This window comes from Muntiacus reevesi, chromosome 9, assembly GCF_963930625.1.
Source record: "Muntiacus reevesi chromosome 9, mMunRee1.1, whole genome shotgun sequence".
Lineage (NCBI taxonomy): Eukaryota > Metazoa > Chordata > Mammalia > Artiodactyla > Cervidae > Muntiacus > Muntiacus reevesi.
The window spans coordinates 64,261,575-64,280,827 of NC_089257.1; the positions used below are offsets into that span (position 1 = coordinate 64,261,575).

Here is a 19,253-nt window from a genome sequence, read left to right on the forward strand (position 1 = left end):
GTGGCAATGCATAAGATGACAAAATGAAAAGTTGGCAACTCTGTGTTGGTCTTTAGAATGTGTTTGGAAATGTTATATGTCTCAAAGTCTGGGGGCCACTGAGTACTGTCCTCTCTTTCCTCAAGCAGCCTCCAAGCACAAGGTTCCCTTTGCTTTCCCGTCTGGGAGGTCTGCGAGGGCCTGGAGTGAGGTGGGGATGAGAGAGAGATGCGACAGCCTTGATGGGAGAAACCTCTGCTGCCTTTGTGAAGTGGGGGTAGGGTGGGGGTGAGATAATCACCCTGGAATGCGAGGGGCCAGCAGGGGAGAGCACCTCTTGAGTGGAGGAGTCCCAGCCGTCCTTGGCAGCCTCTGTGTTTTTCCTCCTTCCTTCCTCTCACCCGCTGCGGTGGCACAATGGACAATGGCAGGCACACAATCCCACAGAGGAGACGGCCGGTACAGCTGACCCCGACTCTGGGGACCTGCAAGCCTGGACCCACCTCCTCCCACCCCTGCTGGAACCCTTGATCCCCGGGCCTGCAGCCCCCGTAGCTTCCTGTTTGCCTGCTCTATTTGTCTGGCCCCAGGGACAGAGCTGATCCTTGAACTCTGAGTTCCACATCGCCAGGACCAGTGAGCAGCGGCAAGGCCTGGGCTGGGCTTATCAGCCTCTGAGCCCAGCCCCTGCCTGGACACATAAATAGGCTGGGGGAGAGCTGGCTGATCAGACTGCTGGCCATTGAGGTAAGTGCTGAGACCTGCTCCCCGGCTCTAGGCATTTGAGGCTCTGGGATGCTGGCTGGGGGCTCTGGACCCCTGGCCCTCCCCCACCCTGTGTCCCACCTCCTCCTCCCCGGCTGGAGTGAGGAGGGGGTGCACGGGCTCCTTCAAGCCCTGCTCAGCCGGGCCCCTCTTCTCCTCCAGGTCACCCACGACCCTTCAAGATGAAAGCCGTGGTGCTGACCTTGGCTGTGCTCTTCCTGACGGGTAGGTGTCCCCAACCTAGGGAGCCAACTGTTGGGGGAAGCCTTCTCCCTAAACCCCTGCGGACCACCCTCCTGGGCCCAGGGAGCAGAATTACTCCCTTGCCCCCTTCTCCCCTGCCAAGCACTTCTGCTCAGATCCCAGCCCAGAGCTGGTCTGATCTGGGTCTCCCCTCTCTCTCCCAGGGAGCCAGGCTCGGCATTTCTGGCAGCATGATGACCCCCAGTCATCCTGGGATCGGGTGAAGGATTTTGCCACCGTGTATGTGGAAGCAATCAAGGATAGTGGCAGAGAATATGTGGCCCAATTTGAAGCCTCCGCTTTGGGAAAACAGCTCAAGTAAGAACCTGCTTGTGCCTGGGACAGGGATCGGGGGTGTCGGTGCTGGGGGATGGAGAAGCCTGTGGGAAGAAGCAGCCGGACTGGCCCAATCCCCACCTCCTATCTGATGGGCCCCAAAGAAGCGAGGAGTGGGACCCCCAGCAAGGGGCAGACCAGCGCTGTCTGGTCACTATTCTCTGCACTGCATTCTGCCCCTGCCTATTCGTAACTCCCTTCTCAGCTCCAGCCAGCAACAGAGATGGCTGTCTTCAGAAAGAAGAATGGGCTGGAAGAGTAGAGACTAGGTCTTTAAAAGGCCCACCTTTGGGGACAGACAGGATTGGGCACCAAAACCAGCTCCAGCTCTGTCTCCTTCTAACTCCTCCATGCATCTGGTCAATGGGATGCAGTGGGGATTGAGGGGGGAGACCGTGGATGGGAGACGCTAGGCTAAGAATCAGCCCCCAGCTACCCCACGTTCACACACAGGTCTGCCCAGGTCTCACACGGGGAAAGCACGGGCGCTGGGCTGCAGCTCTGGGGGTAGCCAGGGGGACCGGGAGGTTTAGCCTGAGCCCTCCTCTCTCGCCCCTTTCAGCCTGAAACTCCTGGACAACTGGGACAACCTGGCCAGCACGTTGACCAAAGTGCGTGAACAGTTGGGCCCGGTGACCCAGGATTTCTGGGACAACCTGGAGAAGGAGACCGCGTCGCTGAGGCAGGAGATGAGCAAGGACCTGGAGGAGGTGAAGCAGAAGGTTCAGCCCTACCTGGACGAGTTCCAGAAGAAGTGGCACGAGGAGGTGGAGATCTACCGCCAGAAGGTGGCGCCGCTGGGCGAGGAGTTTCGCGAGGGCGCGCGCCAGAAGGTGCAGGAGCTGCAGGACAAGCTGAGCCCGCTGGCCCAGGAGCTCCGCGACCGCGCGCGCGCCCACGTGGAGACGCTGCGGCAGCAGCTGGCGCCCTACAGCGACGACCTGCGCCAGCGGCTGACCGCGCGCCTGGAGGCGCTGAAGGAGGGCGGCGGCAGCTTGGCCGAGTACCACGCCAAGGCCAGCGAGCAGCTGAAGGCGCTGGGCGAGAAGGCCAAGCCAGCGCTGGAGGACCTCCGCCAGGGCTTGCTGCCCGTGCTGGAGAGCCTTAAGGTCAGCATCCTGGCCGCCATCGACGAGGCCTCCAAGAAGCTGAACGCCCAGTGAGATGCCTCGGGCTGCCCCCTGGCCACCACTTCGGTTTCTTAGAATAAACATTTCCGGAGTGGAACGCGCGTGATGGGTTGTTTTTTGTTTTGTCTTTTTTGAAGATTTGATGTTGATTTTTAAACAATAAAGTTTTCCAAAAGCCAAAATTTCTGTTTGGGGAGAATGGGGGTGGGGGGATCCCGGAGGGGCCTCCAGGGAGCGGTGGCCAGGGACACCTGATGATGTCCCAGTGGAGTCCTGAGCTCCAAACACTGGCCTCTCAGGGCCTTAATGTTACAGGGCCTGCTTGTCTGGGGGCTGAAGAGTGGGGTAGGAGATGCTCTTTTATTAGGAGAACCAAACAGGAAGGAAATAGAGGACCAGGCAAAGTGACAGATGAATCCAATGCAGGTACCCTGAAAGAGCTTCAAGCAGGACGTACTGGCGTTGCTGGGAGAAGCGGGCTCCCTGTCCCCAGCATTTCCCCAGACAGAGGACATAGTTCCCCAGCCCTCCTGCTCAAGGGCAGCTGAGGTTAGAGGGACCTCAGTGAGCCTGTGGACTTGAAGATTCCCATAGGAATCTTCCTGTGGTTCCTTCCTAGGGCAGGTTCAAATGAAGGGCTTGGCGCTTGCTCCTTCCTCCCTTATTAATTCAAAATGTACTTTAACAAACACATCCTTTTTCACCAGGGCTTCTTACCACTCCTCACACTCCCACCCTTCTCCGGAACAGCTGCTGTTTCCTCAGGCCCAGCAGTGCTAGCCCCATCCTTGGGGCTCCAAGTCTACCAGCCCCTATTTTCTGACCTAAGAAAAATAATCACCACCTCTCGCAAATAACTAGCCCATTCTAATCTCCAAGATGCTTTCATATCCATCATCTCACTGTATGCTTTCCCAGATCCTGGGTAGATTAAATGGGTGGTATGGATGCAGAAGCTAGAGCTTGGAGATGTGAACTCATTTCCAAGACTAAACAGCAGGATGGGCTAGGTTGCCCTTTCTAAACCTATGTGCTCCTGAGCATCCATGATTATTTAAAAAAACAAAAACAAAAACAAAAAACGGCCAGGCTTTCAAGTTTGTATGTAATTGAGTGTTCCCAGCCAGCTCCTCTTCACACTAAGGTACACACCTCCTCTCCCCACCCCACTCCCACCATGTGCATGCTTGTGGCTTTAAGATCTGCAAAGATCTGGGCAGTGCACTCAGGGGGCTTCCCTTTCCCTCTCCTCTCAGGGCCTTTTGCCCTTGGTGCTGGATAATCTACCCCTCCTCCATCTCCAGTGTATCTTAACTGCAAAGGAGTGGGCTTTTTTAGTTCCTAACCATCTGAGCTACGTTGTAACAATAGGAGTAACTAAGCCTTTTTCTGAGTCAGTTGAGCAAAATATGGGCAGCTCACTTGGGCTTGAGGTCAAGCAATTTACTGACTCAGTGACACTGGGCAAGTGCCTTCACACTTTGGAGCCTCAGTCTTATCACTGGAAGAGCAGGGAGGGGAGCTGCTCAAGTAGTCTGTGGTTCTGGAACTCTCCTGCATGAACATCTGACGGGTGGTGGGGACACAAGGGCTGCAGCCTGTGTTGGGTGACCTCGGGCTCCTCCTCAATTCCTAGGACACGGGCTCCCCACTCCAGTCCTGGCCCCAAGGGGACAGTCAGCTCAGCCTGTAGTGACAAGGACAGCCATTTACCAAGTGGCTTGGAGATTCCAGGTGCTGTGCACTCTCTCATTTCCTTCATTCCTTCTCAACAGACCTACAGTGGATGGGGTATCATTGTGCCCACTTTACAGGTAAGAAACTGAGGCTGATATGAAGTGACAGAGCCAAGACCAGAGCCCAGGTGTATCTTACTTTAACCACCACCCCCTTGGCCTCCTTTCCCCAAGTGTGGTTGCGGTCGGGGAAGGGGGGTGGGCATGCAGCCCAGGCAGTGCACATCCACTCCAGAATTTTGATGAACACACACAGTCTCAACTCAGTATGTCATTATGATAATGACGTAAAATGCCAGGTGCAAGACCTGGCAAGGAGCACACACTCAATCATGTTACACAGCACTTGACAGTGTATTCAAATACTGCCAGACCCAGCGTCCCCTTTGCTCCTCCACACAAACTGTCCATGCAGGCCGGCTAGGTAAGGCCATTCCTACCTTGCTCCACCCAGCTGCTAAGAGGTAGACACCCCACTCATGGCAGTTTCTCATCCAGCTTTATTGGAAGTCCAGCACACACCGGGGTGGGCCAGGTCTTGGGGGGGGTGCGGGGAGGGCACTGAGAATGCTGTTCTTGTAAGGGACGTTTGGGGGCAGCCCTGGGAGGCTGCTGGACCCAAGGAGCTAGTAGGATGGATAGACGGGTGGACTTGGGGTTCTGAGATCTCAGACGGCCTCAGGGTGGAGACTGTGTGGGACTGGAGGCAGATTCCCAGAAGTCACTTGAACTTGCCCTTGAACGAGTTCCAGGAGTCTTTCAGGGAGCTGAAACTCTCAGTCATCCAGTCTCTGGGGGTCAAAAAAGTGAGGGGAGCAGATGGGGTGGGGGTGAGAATTGTCTCTAGGCAGTGACAACTATGGGGCTCCCACCCTACCCCCACTGGCACTCCACCCACCCTCTCAACCCCTCCCAGCAATGCCCCAAGACCTCAGGCTGGGACCCCCTATAGCTGCACCCCAGGAAAGGATGCCAAGGGTAATGATGGGAACACAGCCAAGGTCCCCCAGAGTTTCTCCAGCTGTGGGCAGATGGTGGATCTGAAGCAAGCTGGAGAGGGGTGACTCCAGTTTTGGGAGACGTGTAAGGTCAGGACTGCCATTCTAGTGGAGGCAAGTGATGCCCCCTACAATTGTACATCCTGGTGGCTTCAAGCGGGGTGGGGCAGAGGGAGGCAGTCTCTCATTTGGACAGTCATCAGAGGGTTGATTAGCAGTGTGATCTGGGGCAGGTCACTTGGTTCAGTGGGCCTTGGTTTTCTTGTCTGCAAAATGGGGAAATAATATCCACTCTACAGTGGGTCCTGAGGACTAAAAGTGTTTGTGAACACCTCTGCTATGGAAATGTCAGTGCAGATGGAATGGAGGTGGGGAAGGTGGGTGGGGCTAGCAGAGGACTGGTGGGCAGGGGCAAGGTGGGAGAGGAAGGACCGACTTCTGCTCACATGCGCCCGAGGACTTGATACAAGGCAGAAACACACATACACACACACACACACGCACACGCACACACACGTACACGCACACACACGCACACGCACACACACTAGGCTGAAATTGGGTTGGTTGGGGTCAAACCTCCAACCAGATTATCAGGAAAGGAAAACGAAAGTGAGGGCAAGGAGGGAGAAAGAAGGGACGACAGAGGGAGGAGAGACGGGATGCGGTGGCCCTCCATCATCTCTCCCTGTGAGGGAGCCTGTTTTACAGAGAGAAAGGAGGCTCAGAGAGGCACAGCCACCTGCCTAGGTTCTCACCGAACAGGGGCAGGTAGGGCTGGGGGTGGGGAAGTGAGGGCATACCTGGTCTTCTGAACCACATCCTTGGCATAGCCCTTCACCTTGTCCAGAAGGGATTCCTCCTCGGCCCTGGTAGCTTCTATGAGGAGAGCAGGACTGAGTGGGGTGGATCAGCTTCTGGGGAACTTTTGGCTCCTGCCCAGCCCCTCATCGGGGCTCTGCATTCCCCAGCCACCTGCCAAACTGCCTTGTCCCTGCCCCCAGCCCAGTCCCCACCGGCTGCTTACCGGGCAAGACCAGGAGAGCCAGGAAGGCAGCAACAAGGAGCAGCCGGGGCCGCATGGTGCCTTGGTTCCTGCAGGGGGGGTCCTGTGAGCCCTTCCTCACGTCCCCACCACCACCACCCACCGCCCCAACCAGGCGGCCCTCCCTGGGGAGATGCCGTGGCCCTAAAGCAGGGCCTGGGCCGGGTCAAGTCGGGAGGAGAGAGGGCTAATTTGGGGGAGGTTATGGGCTTTCAGAGAGGGGTTGGGGGACCCAGGGCAGAGAAAGCAGGGGGAGGCATGAAGCAGGAAACCCCCAGACCAGGAATCAAAACGACACCAGGATTCTGGCCAGGTTTCTGCCACTAACAAGCTGAGTGACTCTGGGTGACTCTCTGCCCTCTCCAGGGCTCAGGTTTTCTGTCTGGGGCACGACTGGGCTGTCTGAGTTTTCTAATCGTAAACATGCAGAGCAAGCAGCAAAGAGAGCCAGTGCCAGTCCCAGCTCCACCACTAGGCTCTGTATAGCTTTGGGCAAGTGACCTTCCCCTAGGGACCTCGGTCTCCCCAGAATGCCTGGGGAGAGGCACTCATCAAGACTTGAGGCTTCCCCAGCTCTACAAGCGCTTCTCCAGGCTTCGCTGGCTGGGCACAGACCCCCACCTGCCCCTCCCCATCCTGCTCCCCTTCTCCCCCCAACCCCTCAGGGAGCCTCACCTGGAGCGGCTGCTTCTTGGGATGAACTGCGTTCGAAGGCAAGAGGATTCTGACCTGTTTTATATTGTCCCCCGGACACAGGGCAGCGTGCGGGCCCAGGCAGCTGGGCAAAGGTCACCTGCTGATCAACCTAGACCAGACCCTGAGAGAGGGTGGCCAGAGGCACCCAGGCCTGCTGGGAGTTGGGAAATCTCTGGAAAGCTGAGGGTGCCCACCCCGCTCTCTGCCATCCCTATGGCTTGGAACTGGGGCGACCCCATTCCTTCTGAGCAGCCTGGTTCCCCAGGGAGAGGCTGGTGAGATGGGAGAAGGGATTGGGGGACAAACATTGTCCTTTCACCCTGGGCTTCTAGGTCCTTCCCCACTTTAAGCCCTGACAACAGCCTGTGAAGTAGGGGTGAAGTGAGAGGGGGATTGGCTTCTTCAGACTGGACACAACTCAGCTGGCTGGGCTGGGGAGTCTAGAGTGAAGTCACAGGAGACCCGTGGGCAGGGGCTTGTGCAGGAGGTGGGACCCAGCTGAGTGCCCACAGCCCCCTCCCCAGGATCTCCATCTCTGGGCCTCAGTCCCGGGTGCAGCTGACCCAGAAATTTCCCTGAGCTCTTTGATCCCAGAGCAGGGGGTGGTGGAGGAAGATCAAAGGCTGCTGAGCCCCAGGCCTTTATCCTACCGCCCCCTCTATTCACCTTGCCCTGTGGACCCACTGATAACGTCCCCAGGGGGCAGGATCCTGGCTCCTGGTTGAGGCCCTCCCCTGACTGTGCAGCTGGGACTGAGGCCAGCGCTGAGTACCTCGCGACCTCAGGCCTCAGCGTCCTCAGCTTGGAGATACCAGTCCCTGTAGTCCTCTGGCTAGGCAGACAACTGGAAGGAACCAGGTTTGGGGTGAGGCTGGTCCAGTGGATAGAGGGGCCAGACAAGCTCTAGGGGGCAGTCAGCTGTCCAGCAGAGGTCTGGGCCCTTCCCAGGGTGAAGTGTCCTCTAGGCCCACACTGAGAGCTGTAGCCTGGATGGCAGGATCAGGGAGCTCTGTCTTCTGGATGTGAAGACTTCAGAGTCAAGAAATTTTCAGTTTAAATGATGCTTTTGGCACTTACTCATATGACCCAGGGCCAGAGAGCTAACATCTCAGTGCCTTGATGTTCTCCTCTGTAAAATGGGGCTAGGCTACTGATATGCCTGTACTGTAAAAGTGAAAGGGTTCGTTGGTCACTCATGTCCGACTCTTTATGACCACATGGATTGTAAACCACCAGACTTCTCTGTCCATGAGATTCTCCAGGTAGAATACTGGAATGGTTGGCCATTTCCTCCTCCAGGGGATCTTCCCGACCCAGGGATCGAACCCAGGTATCTTGTATTATAGGTGGATTCTTTACCAGCTGAACCAGAAGGGAAGGCCAGAATTCTGGTGAAATATACATGAGATAGGTACAAAGTCCATGAAGGGGTCTCGATAAATCTCTCCTTTCTTACAAACACCTGTCCTTTCTCAGAGAGCATAGCTAGAGTCAGGAGGAGCGTCCAATGTAGAAATAGGGCTTTTGGCAGGTGACCTTCTCCTCAAGAAGAAGCAACTAAACAGACCATGTGAAATCAGAGGTCCAATAAAGTGACTACCTTCAGAATTCTTTGTCTGTGGCTGAAACTTGAAATTTCTCCTTAGAGGTTTGTTCCCTTGACTGAGACCTGGTTATCTGTAAAACTGCAAATAGATTCTTGTGAAGTAGGTATTATTGAGCCCATTTTAATAGGTAGAAACCCAAGGCAGGGCTGGAGACATACCCAGGTGCCCATACTCCATCCATGGCAGAGTTGGGAACCAGAAGCCAGGTCTTCTAATATGCACACTGGGACCAAACCGCATGGAGAGATGAGGCCCTTGGAGGTTTATCAGTCACCCAGAGTGCATCAGTTTCAGCCTCTTCCTGAGCACAGACGTGGTGATGGGGTGGGGAGGAGAGGAAGGTGACTGGGAGGTCCTGAAGGATTTGGACTTTGGGGAAGAGAGGGCAGCCGTGCCCACTTCCCTCTTCGTTCTGGTCTGTTCCTTCTCCCCAGAAGTGAGGGTCGCAGTGGGAGTCCAGACTCCAGGCTGGGCTGGGACACGCTGGGGTGGACCGGCGGGAGCCCTTGGCCCTGGCTCCTCCAACTCTCCTGCCATGTGTGTGGAGCATCTGGAGGAGGCCACCCTCTCTCTCCTGGGTCACAATGGGCCAGTGAGCCCAGGGAGGTCAGAAGATGTGGGCAGAGAGACCCAGCAGCGTGGTGTCAAGCTGGGTAGAGAACCAGAGAGTGTGGGCCTCTGCAGCTGGGTTGACATGCGCTGGGGCCCGGGACCTCATCTCATTCCAAGGGCTTGGTGCCTCTGTGTGCCTGTGCCCCTCCCAGCAGCTCCAGCTGGGTCTCAGGAGGGCTATCTGAGGAAGGGTCTGATCAGTGGTCCAGCCTAAGCTGCCTCTCCTTCCCTTCTTCTCTCCCTCCCCCCAGCATAGGTCCCCTGGGATGAGGATGCTGCTCCAGCCATGGCCCCATAACTGGTAGCGGGCAGGGAGGAGGGGCAGGAGGACGGAGAGGAGAAGGTCTGACCAGCTGGGGCCAAAAATGGTCCTCGAGGGTTAGACTGAATCTCTCTGCTTCCACTTGTGTGCGAGTGAGGCTTAGTTCACGAGCCTCTGTGACCCATGCCCCTGCCACAAGGCTGGACTGGGCAGCGCTGACTCAGCCCTGCCAGCCAGAGGCCCTGGTTCACCATGGCCTTCTGTGCTGGAAGTTCTTCCTAGTGTCTCACCCAGATCTTCCCACTCAGGAGCCACCCCCTTTGAGCTCTGCCCTGGGTGGACGGCCAGTGTGGGGCAAACATGGGGACCTGTGTCCATGTGATTTGTCCATCCCTGGCTGGGCCTGAGCCGTTCCCTCCTGATTCTGGGCTCAGGCTGCCCACTAGTTTGATCTCTGTTGAGGGTGCATGAGGGTGGCCATAGGTGATGCTAGACTCTCAGCCTCATCACCTCACTGACCATTAGGTCTGTCTGTTGCACAGATAAGGAGATTGAGGCTCAGAAAGGGATATGATTCACCCAACGTCACACAGCCCTTTGTGCCCACCCATGTGGCCGTGCCCTGACTCATAGGGCCAGGCTTTGCTGGAGCTGCCTGCACTCATGTCCTTTCCATCAGCAGCTCAAACAATCTAACACAGGGCACAGTTCAGTTCAGTCGATCAGTCGTGTCCAACTCTTTGCGACCCCATGGGCTGCAGCACGCCAGGCCTCCCTGTTCATCACCAACTCCCGGAGTTTACTCAAATTCATGTCCATTGAGTCAGTGATGCCATCCAGCCATCTCATCCTCTGTCGTCCCCTTCCCCTCCTGCCTTCAACCTTTCCCAGCATCAGGGTCTTTTCAAATGAGGGTTCACAGGGGCCTCTCATTCTCTGTCACCCTCAGAATTAACCTGTTCACAGACTGATACACAGCATGCTCTCTGGGACTTCCTCGGCTGTCCAGTGGTCAAGACTCTGCGCTTTCACTCCAGGGGGCAGATGTTCCATCTCTGGTTGTGGAACTAAGATCCTGCATGGGGGACAATGTGTCCAAAACACAAACCCAAAACACCCATGATCCCAACCAAGGAGGTCAAACTCAACTGACAGTCCTTGGTGACTCACTGCCCTCCTCACCTCTGGCCCAGCGGTGGGGAAGGTGTGGGGCCAGAGGTGGGCACCTACCTTGCACTCAGCCCACGCTGGACTATGCCTGATTTGGGAGTTTCGCAAGGCGGTGAAGTTTTCAGGGTCAAAACACGGGTCATACTTGATGAGCACTGACCGTGGGCCAGGGATGGCTCCCAGCATTACTCAGATTACTTTCCTGACCCTGTAGTCAAGAGGCACGCACTATTTTATCCCCTACTGAGGCACACACGGTGCTCAGAGAGGTTAAGAAACTTGCCCAAGGTCACACAGTCAGTATGTGTGGAGCCCACACACAAACCCAAGGAGTCTGATCGCTGCCTTGGAAGCCTTAATAACTACTATGAGATGGCAAGGGGCAGAACAGTGCTGTCTGGTCGGTATTTTCTGCAGTGCACTCCTCCCCTTCCTATTCTTAACTCCCTCCTCAGCTCTGGCCAGCAACAGAGGCTGTCTTCAGAGAGGAGAATGGGCTGGAAGAGTAGAGACTAGGTCCTTAAATGGTGAGCTTTTGGGGACAGACAGGATTGGGCACCAAAATCAGCTCTGTCTCCTTCTAACTCCTCCATCCATTTGACCAATGGGATGCAGTGGGGATTCAGGGGGGAGACCGTGGATGGGAGACCCTAGGCTAAGAATCTGCCCCCAGCTACCCCACGTTCACGCACAGGTCTGCCCAGGTCTCACACGGGGAAAGGACGGGCGCTGGGCTGCAGCTCTGGGGGTAGCCAGGGGGCCCGGGAGGTTTAGCCTGAGCCCTCCTCTCTCGCCCCTTTCAGCCTGAAACTCCTGGACAAATGGGACAACCTGGCCAGCACGTTGACCAAAGTGCGCGAACAGCTGGGCCCGGTGACCCAGGATTTCTGGGACAACCTGGAGAAGGAGACCGCGTCGCTGAGGCAGGAGATGAGCAAGGACCTGGAGGAGGTGAAGCAGAAGGTTCAGCCCTACCTGGACGAGTTCCAGAAGTGGCACGAGGAGGTGGAGATCTACCGCCAGAAGGTGGCGCCGCTGGGCGAGGAGTTTCGCGAGGGCGCGCGCCAGAAGGTGCAGGAGCTGCAGGACAAGCTGAGCCCGCTGGCCCAGGAGCTCCGCGACCGCGCGCGCGCCCACGTGGAGACGCTGCGGCAGCAGCTGGCGCCCTACAGCGACGACCTGCGCCAGCGGCTGACCGCGCGCCTGGAGGCGCTGAAGGAGGGCGGCGGCAGCCTGGCCGAGTACCACGCCAAGGCCAGCGAGCAGCTGAAGGCGCTGGGCGAGAAGGCCAAGCCGGCGCTGGAGGACCTCCGCGAGGAAGGTTCAAACACGAAGGAAATAGAGAAGCAAGCAAAGTGACGGATGATCCAATGCAAATGCCCTGAAAGAGCTTCAGGCAGGAAGTACTGGCTTTGCTGGGAGAAGTGGGCTCCCTGTCCCCAGCGTTCCCCGGGGCAGAGGACATAGTTCCCCAGCCCTCCTGCTTAAGGGCTGCTGAAGTTGAAGGGACCTCAGTGAGCCTGTGGTCTTGAAGGATTGGGGCAGGTTCAAATGAAGGGCGTGGTGCTTTCTCTTTCCTCCCTTACTAATTCAAAATACACTTTACAAAACACACACCTTTTCTTTTTTCACCAGGGCCTCTTGCCATTATTCACCCTCCCACTCTGCTCAGGAAAAGCTGCAGTTTCTTTAGGTCCTGCTGTGCCAGCCCCATCCTTGGGCTCCAGGCCTGTCAGCCCCCTTTTTTCTGACCTGAGTCAGAAAAACAATCACCACCTCTTGCAGTAACGAGCATATTCCAATCTCCAAGATGCTTTTATATGCATCATTTCACTGCATCCTTTCCTGCATAGGATTAAATGAATGGTATGGATGCAGAAGTTAGAGCTTGTAAATGTGAGGTCATTTCCAAGATTGAACAGCAGGATGGACTAGGTTGCCCTTTGTAGACCTACGTACTCCTGAGCATCCATGATTATTTTTCTTTAAAAAAAGTTGCTATCCATTCTAGTTTGTATGGAATTGAGGGTTCCCAGCCAGCCCCTCTTCACACTCAGGTACACACCACCCGCCCCCCCACCCCCCATGTGCATGCTTGTGGCTTCAAGATCTGCAAAGATCTGGGCAGTGCACTCAGGGGGCTTCTCTTTCCCTCTCCTCTCAGGGCCTTTAGCCCTTGGTACTAGATAATCTACCCCTCTTCCATTTCCGGTGTATCTTCACTGCATAAAGGAGTAGGCTTTTTTAGTTCCTAACCATTTGAGCTACGTTAAATGTCAAGCCCAGATATTTGGGTGAGGACATTTTTCAGGTGAGGGTGCAGGGATCCCTGGCCATGTTGGGCCCAAAGAGAAGTCCAGATGGATTTCTAAAAAGAGAGCAGAGGTCTCCTGAGGCAGCTGGATGTCCTGATGCCACCAAGATCTGTCATGGAGCCTTTGACATCAGGCATGGGAGTAACTAGGCTTCCCTGGTGGCTCAGCAGTAAAGAATCCTTCTTCCAATGTAGGAGACACAGGTTTGATCCCTGGGTCAGGAAGATCCCCTGGAGATGGGCATGGCAACCCACTCCAGTATTCTTGCCTAGAGAATCCCCATGGACAAAGGAGTCTGGCGGGCTACAGTCCATGGGGTCACAAGAGTCAGACACAACTTAGCAACTAAACAACAACAGTAGGAGTAACTAAGCCTTTCTCCGTGTCAGCTGAGCAGAATGTGGGCAGCTCGCCTGGGCTTGAGGTCAGGCTCTGCTGTTTGCTGACTCAGTGACACTGGGCAAGTGCCTTCACACTTGCCTCAGTCTTATCACTGGAAGAGCAGGGAGGGGAGCTGCTCAAGTAGTCTGTGGTTCTGGAACTCTCCTGCATGAACATCTGATGGGCGGTGGGGACACAAGGGCTGCAGCCTGTGTTGGGTGACCTCGGGCTCCTCCTCAATTCCTAGGACACGGGCTCCCCACTCCAGTCCTGGCCCCAAGGGGACAGTCAGCTCAGCCTGTAGTGACAAGGGCAGCCATTTACCAGGTGGCTTGGAGACGCCAGGTGCTGTGCACTCTCTCATTTCCTTCATTCCTTCTCAACAGACCTACAATGGATGGGGTATCATTGTGCCCACTTTACAGGTAAGAAACTGAGGCTGATATGAAGTGACAGAGCCAAGACCAGAGCCCAGGTGTATCTTACTTTAACCACCACCCCCTTGGCCTCCTTTCCCCAAGTGTGGTTGCGGTCGGGGAAGGGGGGTGGGCATGCAGCCCAGGCAGTGCACGTCCACTCCAGAATTTTGATGAACACACACAGTCTCAACTCAGTATGTCATTATGATAATGACGTAAAATGCCAGGTGCAAGGCCTGGCAAGGAGCACACACTCAATCATGTTACACAGCACTTGACAGTGTATTCAAATACTGCCAGACCCAGCGTCCCCTTTGCTCCTCCACACAAACTGTCCATGCAGGCCGGCTAGGTAAGGCCATTCCTACCTCTTTCCACCCAGCTGCTAAGAGGTGGGTGGGGCGCCAGCCCCAGGCCTGCTTGAGTTGGAGTCAGTCCTGAGCCCGCCCACAGAAGAGGCCCCACGAATTCTCGGCCCAAACATACATGACACGTGCAGGACACCCCGCTCACGGCAGTTTCTCATCCAGCTTTATTGGAAGGCCAGCACGCCCTGGGTGGGCCAGGTCTAAGGGGAGGGGGAGGGCAATGAGAATTCGGTTCTTGTAAGTGACCTTTGGGGGCAGCCCTGGGAGGCTGCTAGACCCAAGGAGCTAGTAGGATGGATAGACGGGTGGACTTGGGGTTCTGAGATCTCAGACGGCCTCAGGGTGGAGACTGTGTGGGACTGGCGGCAGATTCCCAGAAGTCACTGAACTTGCCCTTGAATGTGCTCCAGTAGTCTTTCAGGGAGCTGAAACTCTCAGTCATCCAGTCTCTGGGGGTCAAAAAAGTGAGGGGAGCAGATGGGGTGGGGGTGAGAATTGTCTCTAGGCAGTGACAACTATGGGGCTCCCACCCTACCCCCACTGGCATTCCACCCACCCTCTCAACCCCTCCCAGCAATGCCCCAAGACCTCAGGCTGGGACCCCCTATAGCTGCACCCCAGGAAAGGATGCCAAGGGTAATGATGGGAACACAGCCAAGGTCCCCCAGAGTTTCTCCAGTTGTGGGCAGATGGTGGATCTGAAGCAAGCTGGAGTGACTGATTTGGAAGCTGTGTAAGGTCAGGACTGCCATTCTAGTGGAGGCAAGTGATGCCCCCTACAATTGTACATCCTGGTGGCTCCAGGCGGGGTGGGGCAGAGGGAGGCAGTCTCTCATTTTGGACAGTCATCAGAGGGTTGATTAGCAGTGTGATCTGGGGCAGGTCACTTGGTTCAGTGGGCCTTGGTTTTCTTGTCTGCAAAATGGGGAAATAATATCCACTCTACAGTGGGTCTTGAGGACTAAAAGTGTTTGAACACCTCTGCTATGGAAATGCCAATGCAGATGGAGTGGAGGTGGGGAAGGTGGGTGGGGCTAGCAGAGGACTGGTGGGCAGGGGCAAGGTGGGAGAGGAAGGACCGACTTCTGCTCACATGGGCCTGAGGATTTGAAACAAGTCAGAAACACACACACACTCACACTGGGCTGAAATTGCTTTGAAAGTGAAAGTTGCTCAGTCATGTCCAACTCTTTGCGACCCCATGGACTATACAGTCCATAGCATTCTCCAGGCCAGAATACTGGAGTGGGTTGCCTTTCCCTTCTCCAGGGGATCTTCCCAACCCAGGGATCAAACCCAGGTCTCCTGAATGGCAGGCGGATTCTTTACCAGCTGAACCACAAGGGAAGCCCAAGAACACTGGAGTGGGTAGCCTATCCCTTCTCCAGCGGATCTTTCTAACCCAGGAATCGAACTGGGGTCTCCTGCATTGCAGGTGGATTCTTTACCAACTAAGCTACCAGAGAAGCCCCAGAAATTCCGTTGGGTGGATCCAAACCTCCAATCAGATTATCAGAAAAGGAAAATGGAAGTGAGGGCAAGGAGGAAGAAAGGAGGATGACAAAGGGAGGCGAGGTGGGATGTGGTGCCTCTCCATCATCTCTCCCTGCAAGGGGTCCTGTTTTACAGAGAGAAAGGAGGTTCAGTGAGGCGCAGATCCTAGGTGGGTGTGGGAGAGACACATGGGGGCTCTCACAAGTCCTGGGCAGGTAGCAACCAAAGGCAGGAAAGTGAGGGTTTACCTGGCCTGCTGGGCCACCTGGGACTCCTGAACGCTGCTCAGGGCATCCTTGGCGGTCTTGGTGGCCTCCTTCACATAGCCCTGCATTTTGTCCAGAAGGGATTCCTCCTCAGCCTTGGTAGTTTCTGGGAGAAGAGAAGGACTGAGTATGGTGGATCAGCTTCTGGGGAGTCCTTGGCTCCTGACAGCCCCCCACTGGGGTCTGGTATCCCCCAACCACTTGCCAGGCCACACCCTTCCCACGGCCAGCCCAGTCCCCACCGGCTGCTTACCAGGCAAGACCAGGAGAGCCAGGAAGGCAGCAACAAGGAGCAGCCGGGGCCGCATGGTGCCTTGGTTCCTGCGGCGGGGGGGGGGGTCCTGTGAGCCCTTCCTCAAGTCCCCACCACCACCACCCACCGCCCCAGCCAGGCGGCCCTCCCTGGGGAGATGCTGTGGCCCTAAAGCAGGGCCTGGGCCGGGTCAAGTCAGGAGGAGAGAGGGCTAATTTGGGGGAGGTTATGGGCTTTCAGAGAGGGGCTGGGGGACCCAGGGCAGAGAAAGCAGGGGGAGGCATGAAGCAGGAAACCCCCAGACCAGGAATCAAAACGACACCAGGATTCTGGCCAGGTTTCTGCCACTAACAAGCTGAGTGACTCTGGGTGATTCTCTGCCCTCTCCAGGGCTCAGGTTTTCTGTCTGGGGCACGACTGGGCTGTCTGAGTCTTCTAATCGTAAACATGCAGAGCGAGCAGCAAACAGAGCCAGTGCCAGTCCCAGCTCCACCACTAGGCTCTGTATAACTTTGGGCAAGTGACCTTCCCCTAGGGACCTCGGTCTCCCCAGAATGCCTGGGGAGAGGCACTCATCAAGACTTGAGGCTTCCCCAGCTCTACAAGCGCTTCTCCAGGCTTTGCTGGCTGGGCACAGACCCCCACCTGCCCCTCCCCATCCTGCTCCGCTTCTCCCCCCAACCCCTCAGGGAGCCTCACCTGGAGCGGCTGCTTCTTGGGATGAACTGCGTACGAAGGCAAGAGGATTCTGACCTGTTTTATATTGTCCCCCGGACACAGGGCAGCGTGCGGGCCCAGGCAGCCGGGCAAAGGTCACCTGCTGATCAACCTAGACCAGACCCTGACAGAGGGTGGCCAGAGGCACCCAGGCCCGCTGGGAGTTGGGAAATCTCTAGAAAGCTGAGGGTGCCCACCCCGCTCTCTGCCATCCCCTATGGCTTGGAACTGGGGCGACCCCATTCCTTCTGAGCAGCCTGGTTCCCCAGGGAGAGGCTGGTGAGATGGGAGAAGGGATTGGAGGACAAACCTCGTCCCTTCGCCCTGGGCTTCCAGGTCCTTCCCCACTTTAAGCCCTGACAACAGCCTGTGAAGTAGGGGTGAAGTGAGAGGGGGATTGGCTTCTTCAGACTGGACACAACTCAGCTGGCTGGACTGGGGAGTCTAGAGTGAAGTCACAGGAGACCCGTGGGCAGGGGGCTGTGCAGGAGGTGGGACACAGCTGAGTGCCCACAGCCCCCTCCCCAGGATCTCCATCTCTGGGCTTCAGTCCCGGGTGCAGCTGACCCAGAAATTTCCCTGAGCTCTTTGATCCCAGAGCACGGGGTGGTGGGAGAAGGTCAACGGCTTCTGAGCCCCAGGCCTTCTGTTTTACCACCCCCTCTCTTCATCTTGCCCTCTGGACTCACTGATAACGTCCCCAAGGCGCAGACTGTGCAGCTGGGACTGAGGCCAGCGCTGAGTACCTCTCGACCTCAGACCTCAACTTCCACAGCTTAGAGATACCAGTCCTCGTAGACCCCTGGCTGGGGAGGCAGTCAAGGCTGTGGTGAGGCTGGTGGAGTGGAGAGAGGGCCCAGATGAGCTCGAAGGGACAGTCAGCTGTCCGGGAGATGCCCGGCCTCTTCCTGAGGTGAAGTGTCCCTTGGGCTCACACCAGGAGCTGCAGCATTAGGGAGCTCTGTCTTCCAGTGAGGTCTCAGAGCCAGGAAATTCTAGGTTTAAATGGTGCCTTTCACTCCTACAGATATGACCCAGGGCCAGAGATCTAACAGCTCAGTGCCTCAATATTCTCCTCTGTAAAATGGGGCTAGAGCACTGATACTCCAGAATCGTTGTGAAATATGAGATATGTAAAAGCAGCTGGTCCATGAAGGGGGGTCAATAAATCTCTCCTCCTTTCTCCCAAACACCTGTGTTTCCTTAGACAGCATAGTCTGAAGGCAGGAGGAGTCTCCAATGTAGAATTAGGGCTTTGGGCACGTGGCCATCTTACCAGGAAGAAGCAACTAAACCCAGCGTGGGAAGTCAGAGGCCCGAGAAAGTGACCTAGCTCTACCTTCAGAATTCTTTATCTGTGGCGAAAACTTGAAATTTCTCCTTAGAGATTCTTTCCTTTCACTTAGACCTGGTTATCTGCTAAAATGCAAATGATTCCTGCAAAGTAGACATTATTAGGGCTCCCCTGGTAGTTCACCTGGTAAAGAATCTGCGTGCAATGCAGGAGACCCCAGTTCGATTCCTGGGTTGGAAAGATCCCCTTGAGAAGAGATGGGCTATCTGCTCTAGTATTCACAGGCTTCCCTGGTGGCTCAGATGGTAAATAATCTGCCTGCAATGTGGGAGACCTGGATTTGATGCCTGGGTTGAGGAGATCCCCTGGAGGAGGGCATGGCAACCCATTCTAGGATTCTTGCCTGGAAAATCCCCACGGACAAAGGAGTCTGGCAAGCTGAAGTTCTTGGGGTTGCAATGAGTCAGACATGACTCAGCAACAGTACACAGCACAGACATTATTAAGCCCATTTTATAGGCAGAAGCCGAAGGCAGGGCTGGAGACATACCCAGGTGCCCATACTCCATCCATGGCAGAGTTGGGAACCAGAAGCCAGGTCTTCTAATATGCACACTGGGACCAAACCGCATGGAGAGATGAGGCCCTTGGAGGTTTATCAGTCACTCAGAGTGCATCAGTTTCAGCCTCTTCCTGAGCACAGACATGGTGATGGGGTGGGGAGGAGAGGAAGGTGATTGGGAGATCCTGAAGGATTTGGACTTTGGGGAAGGTAGAGGACAGCCGTGCCCACTTCCCTCTTCGTTCTGGTCTGTTCCTTCTCCCCAGAAGTGAGGGTCGCAGTGGGAGTCCAGACTCCAGGCTGGGCTGGGACACGCTGGGGTGGACCGGCGGGAGCCCTTGGCCCTGGTTCTTCCAACTCTCCTGCCATGTGTGTGGAGCATCTGGAGGAGGCCACCCTCTCTCTCCTGGGTCGCAATGGGCCAGTGAGCCCAGGGAGGTCAGAAGATGTGGGCAGAGAGACCCAGCAGCGTGGTGTCAAGCTGGGTAGAGAACCAGAGAGTGTGGGCCTCTGCAGCTGGGTTGACATGCGCTGGGGCCCGGGACCTCATCTCATTCCAAGGGCTTGGTGCCTCTGTGTGCCTGTGCCCCTCCCAGCAGCTCCAG

The 19,253-nt window shown here is 56.1% G+C and overlaps 4 protein-coding genes across 5 annotated transcripts; 2 read left to right on the forward strand and 2 right to left on the reverse strand.

The window, feature by feature from the left end:
• Window positions 1-594: 594 nt before the first annotated feature.
• On the forward strand, window positions 595-2,629 carry APOA1 (apolipoprotein A1). The gene is made up of 4 exons (XM_065944220.1): window positions 595-726; window positions 907-969; window positions 1,152-1,305; window positions 1,886-2,629. The coding sequence occupies exons 2-4, from the start codon at window positions 927-929 to the stop codon at window positions 2,484-2,486; spliced, it is 798 nt and encodes a 265-aa protein (XP_065800292.1). The 5' UTR covers window positions 595-726; window positions 907-926; the 3' UTR covers window positions 2,487-2,629.
• A 2,201-nt stretch (window positions 2,630-4,830) lies between these two features.
• On the reverse strand, window positions 4,831-6,275 carry LOC136174194 (apolipoprotein C-III-like). 2 transcript variants are annotated; one of them, XM_065944171.1, is made up of 3 exons: window positions 6,215-6,275; window positions 5,946-6,066; window positions 4,831-4,980 (listed from the first exon to the last, which is right to left on the reverse strand). In XM_065944171.1, exons 1-3 carry the CDS (start codon window positions 6,267-6,269, stop codon window positions 4,911-4,913), a joined length of 246 nt encoding a protein of 81 aa, XP_065800243.1. In that variant the 5' UTR covers window positions 6,270-6,275; the 3' UTR covers window positions 4,831-4,910. The 2 variants fall into 2 exon arrangements, 1 of the variants encoding a protein (XP_065800243.1); XR_010664387.1 differs by lacking the exon at window positions 6,215-6,275 and having other exon boundaries at window positions 4,875-4,980; window positions 5,991-6,042.
• Window positions 6,276-9,119: 2,844 nt separating this feature from the next.
• Window positions 9,120-11,938, forward strand: LOC136175955 (apolipoprotein A-I-like). The gene is made up of 2 exons (XM_065946138.1): window positions 9,120-9,127; window positions 11,383-11,938. Exons 1-2 carry the CDS (start codon window positions 9,120-9,122, stop codon window positions 11,936-11,938), a joined length of 564 nt encoding a protein of 187 aa, XP_065802210.1.
• A 2,385-nt stretch (window positions 11,939-14,323) lies between these two features.
• Window positions 14,324-16,808, reverse strand: LOC136175231 (apolipoprotein C-III). Its single transcript, XM_065945557.1, has 4 exons — window positions 16,775-16,808; window positions 16,076-16,143; window positions 15,805-15,928; window positions 14,324-14,511 (listed from the first exon to the last, which is right to left on the reverse strand). Exons 2-4 carry the CDS (start codon window positions 16,128-16,130, stop codon window positions 14,400-14,402), a joined length of 291 nt encoding a protein of 96 aa, XP_065801629.1. The 5' UTR covers window positions 16,131-16,143; window positions 16,775-16,808; the 3' UTR covers window positions 14,324-14,399.
• Window positions 16,809-19,253: the final 2,445 nt, after the last annotated feature.

Excerpts from the sequence above, each read along its gene's own strand:
- APOA1 (XM_065944220.1), top strand. The coding sequence starts at position 927 with ATGAAAGCCGTGGTGCTGACCTTGGCTGTGCTCTTCCTGACGG. Across the intron at positions 970-1,151 it reads GGCTGTGCTCTTCCTGACGG|GGAGCCAGGCTCGGCATTTC; the intron begins GTAGGTGTCCCC and ends TCTCTCTCCCAG. Across the intron at positions 1,306-1,885 it reads GCTTTGGGAAAACAGCTCAA|CCTGAAACTCCTGGACAACT; the intron begins GTAAGAACCTGC and ends CGCCCCTTTCAG.
- LOC136174194 (XM_065944171.1), bottom strand. The coding sequence starts at position 6,269 with ATGCGGCCCCGGCTGCTCCTTGTTGCTGCCTTCCTGGCTCTCCTGGTC. Across the intron at positions 6,067-6,214 it reads GGCTCTCCTGGTCTTGCCCG|AAGCTACCAGGGCCGAGGAG; the intron begins GTAAGCAGCCGG and ends CTCTCCTCATAG. Across the intron at positions 4,981-5,945 it reads GCCCTACCTGCCCCTGTTCG|AGACTGGATGACTGAGAGTT; the intron begins GTGAGAACCTAG and ends TTTGACCCCCAG.
- LOC136175231 (XM_065945557.1), bottom strand. The coding sequence starts at position 16,130 with ATGCGGCCCCGGCTGCTCCTTGTTGCTGCCTTCCTGGCTCTCCTGGTC. Across the intron at positions 15,929-16,075 it reads GGCTCTCCTGGTCTTGCCTG|AAACTACCAAGGCTGAGGAG; the intron begins GTAAGCAGCCGG and ends CTCTTCTCCCAG. Across the intron at positions 14,512-15,804 it reads CAGGTGGCCCAGCAGGCCAG|AGACTGGATGACTGAGAGTT; the intron begins GTAAACCCTCAC and ends TTTGACCCCCAG.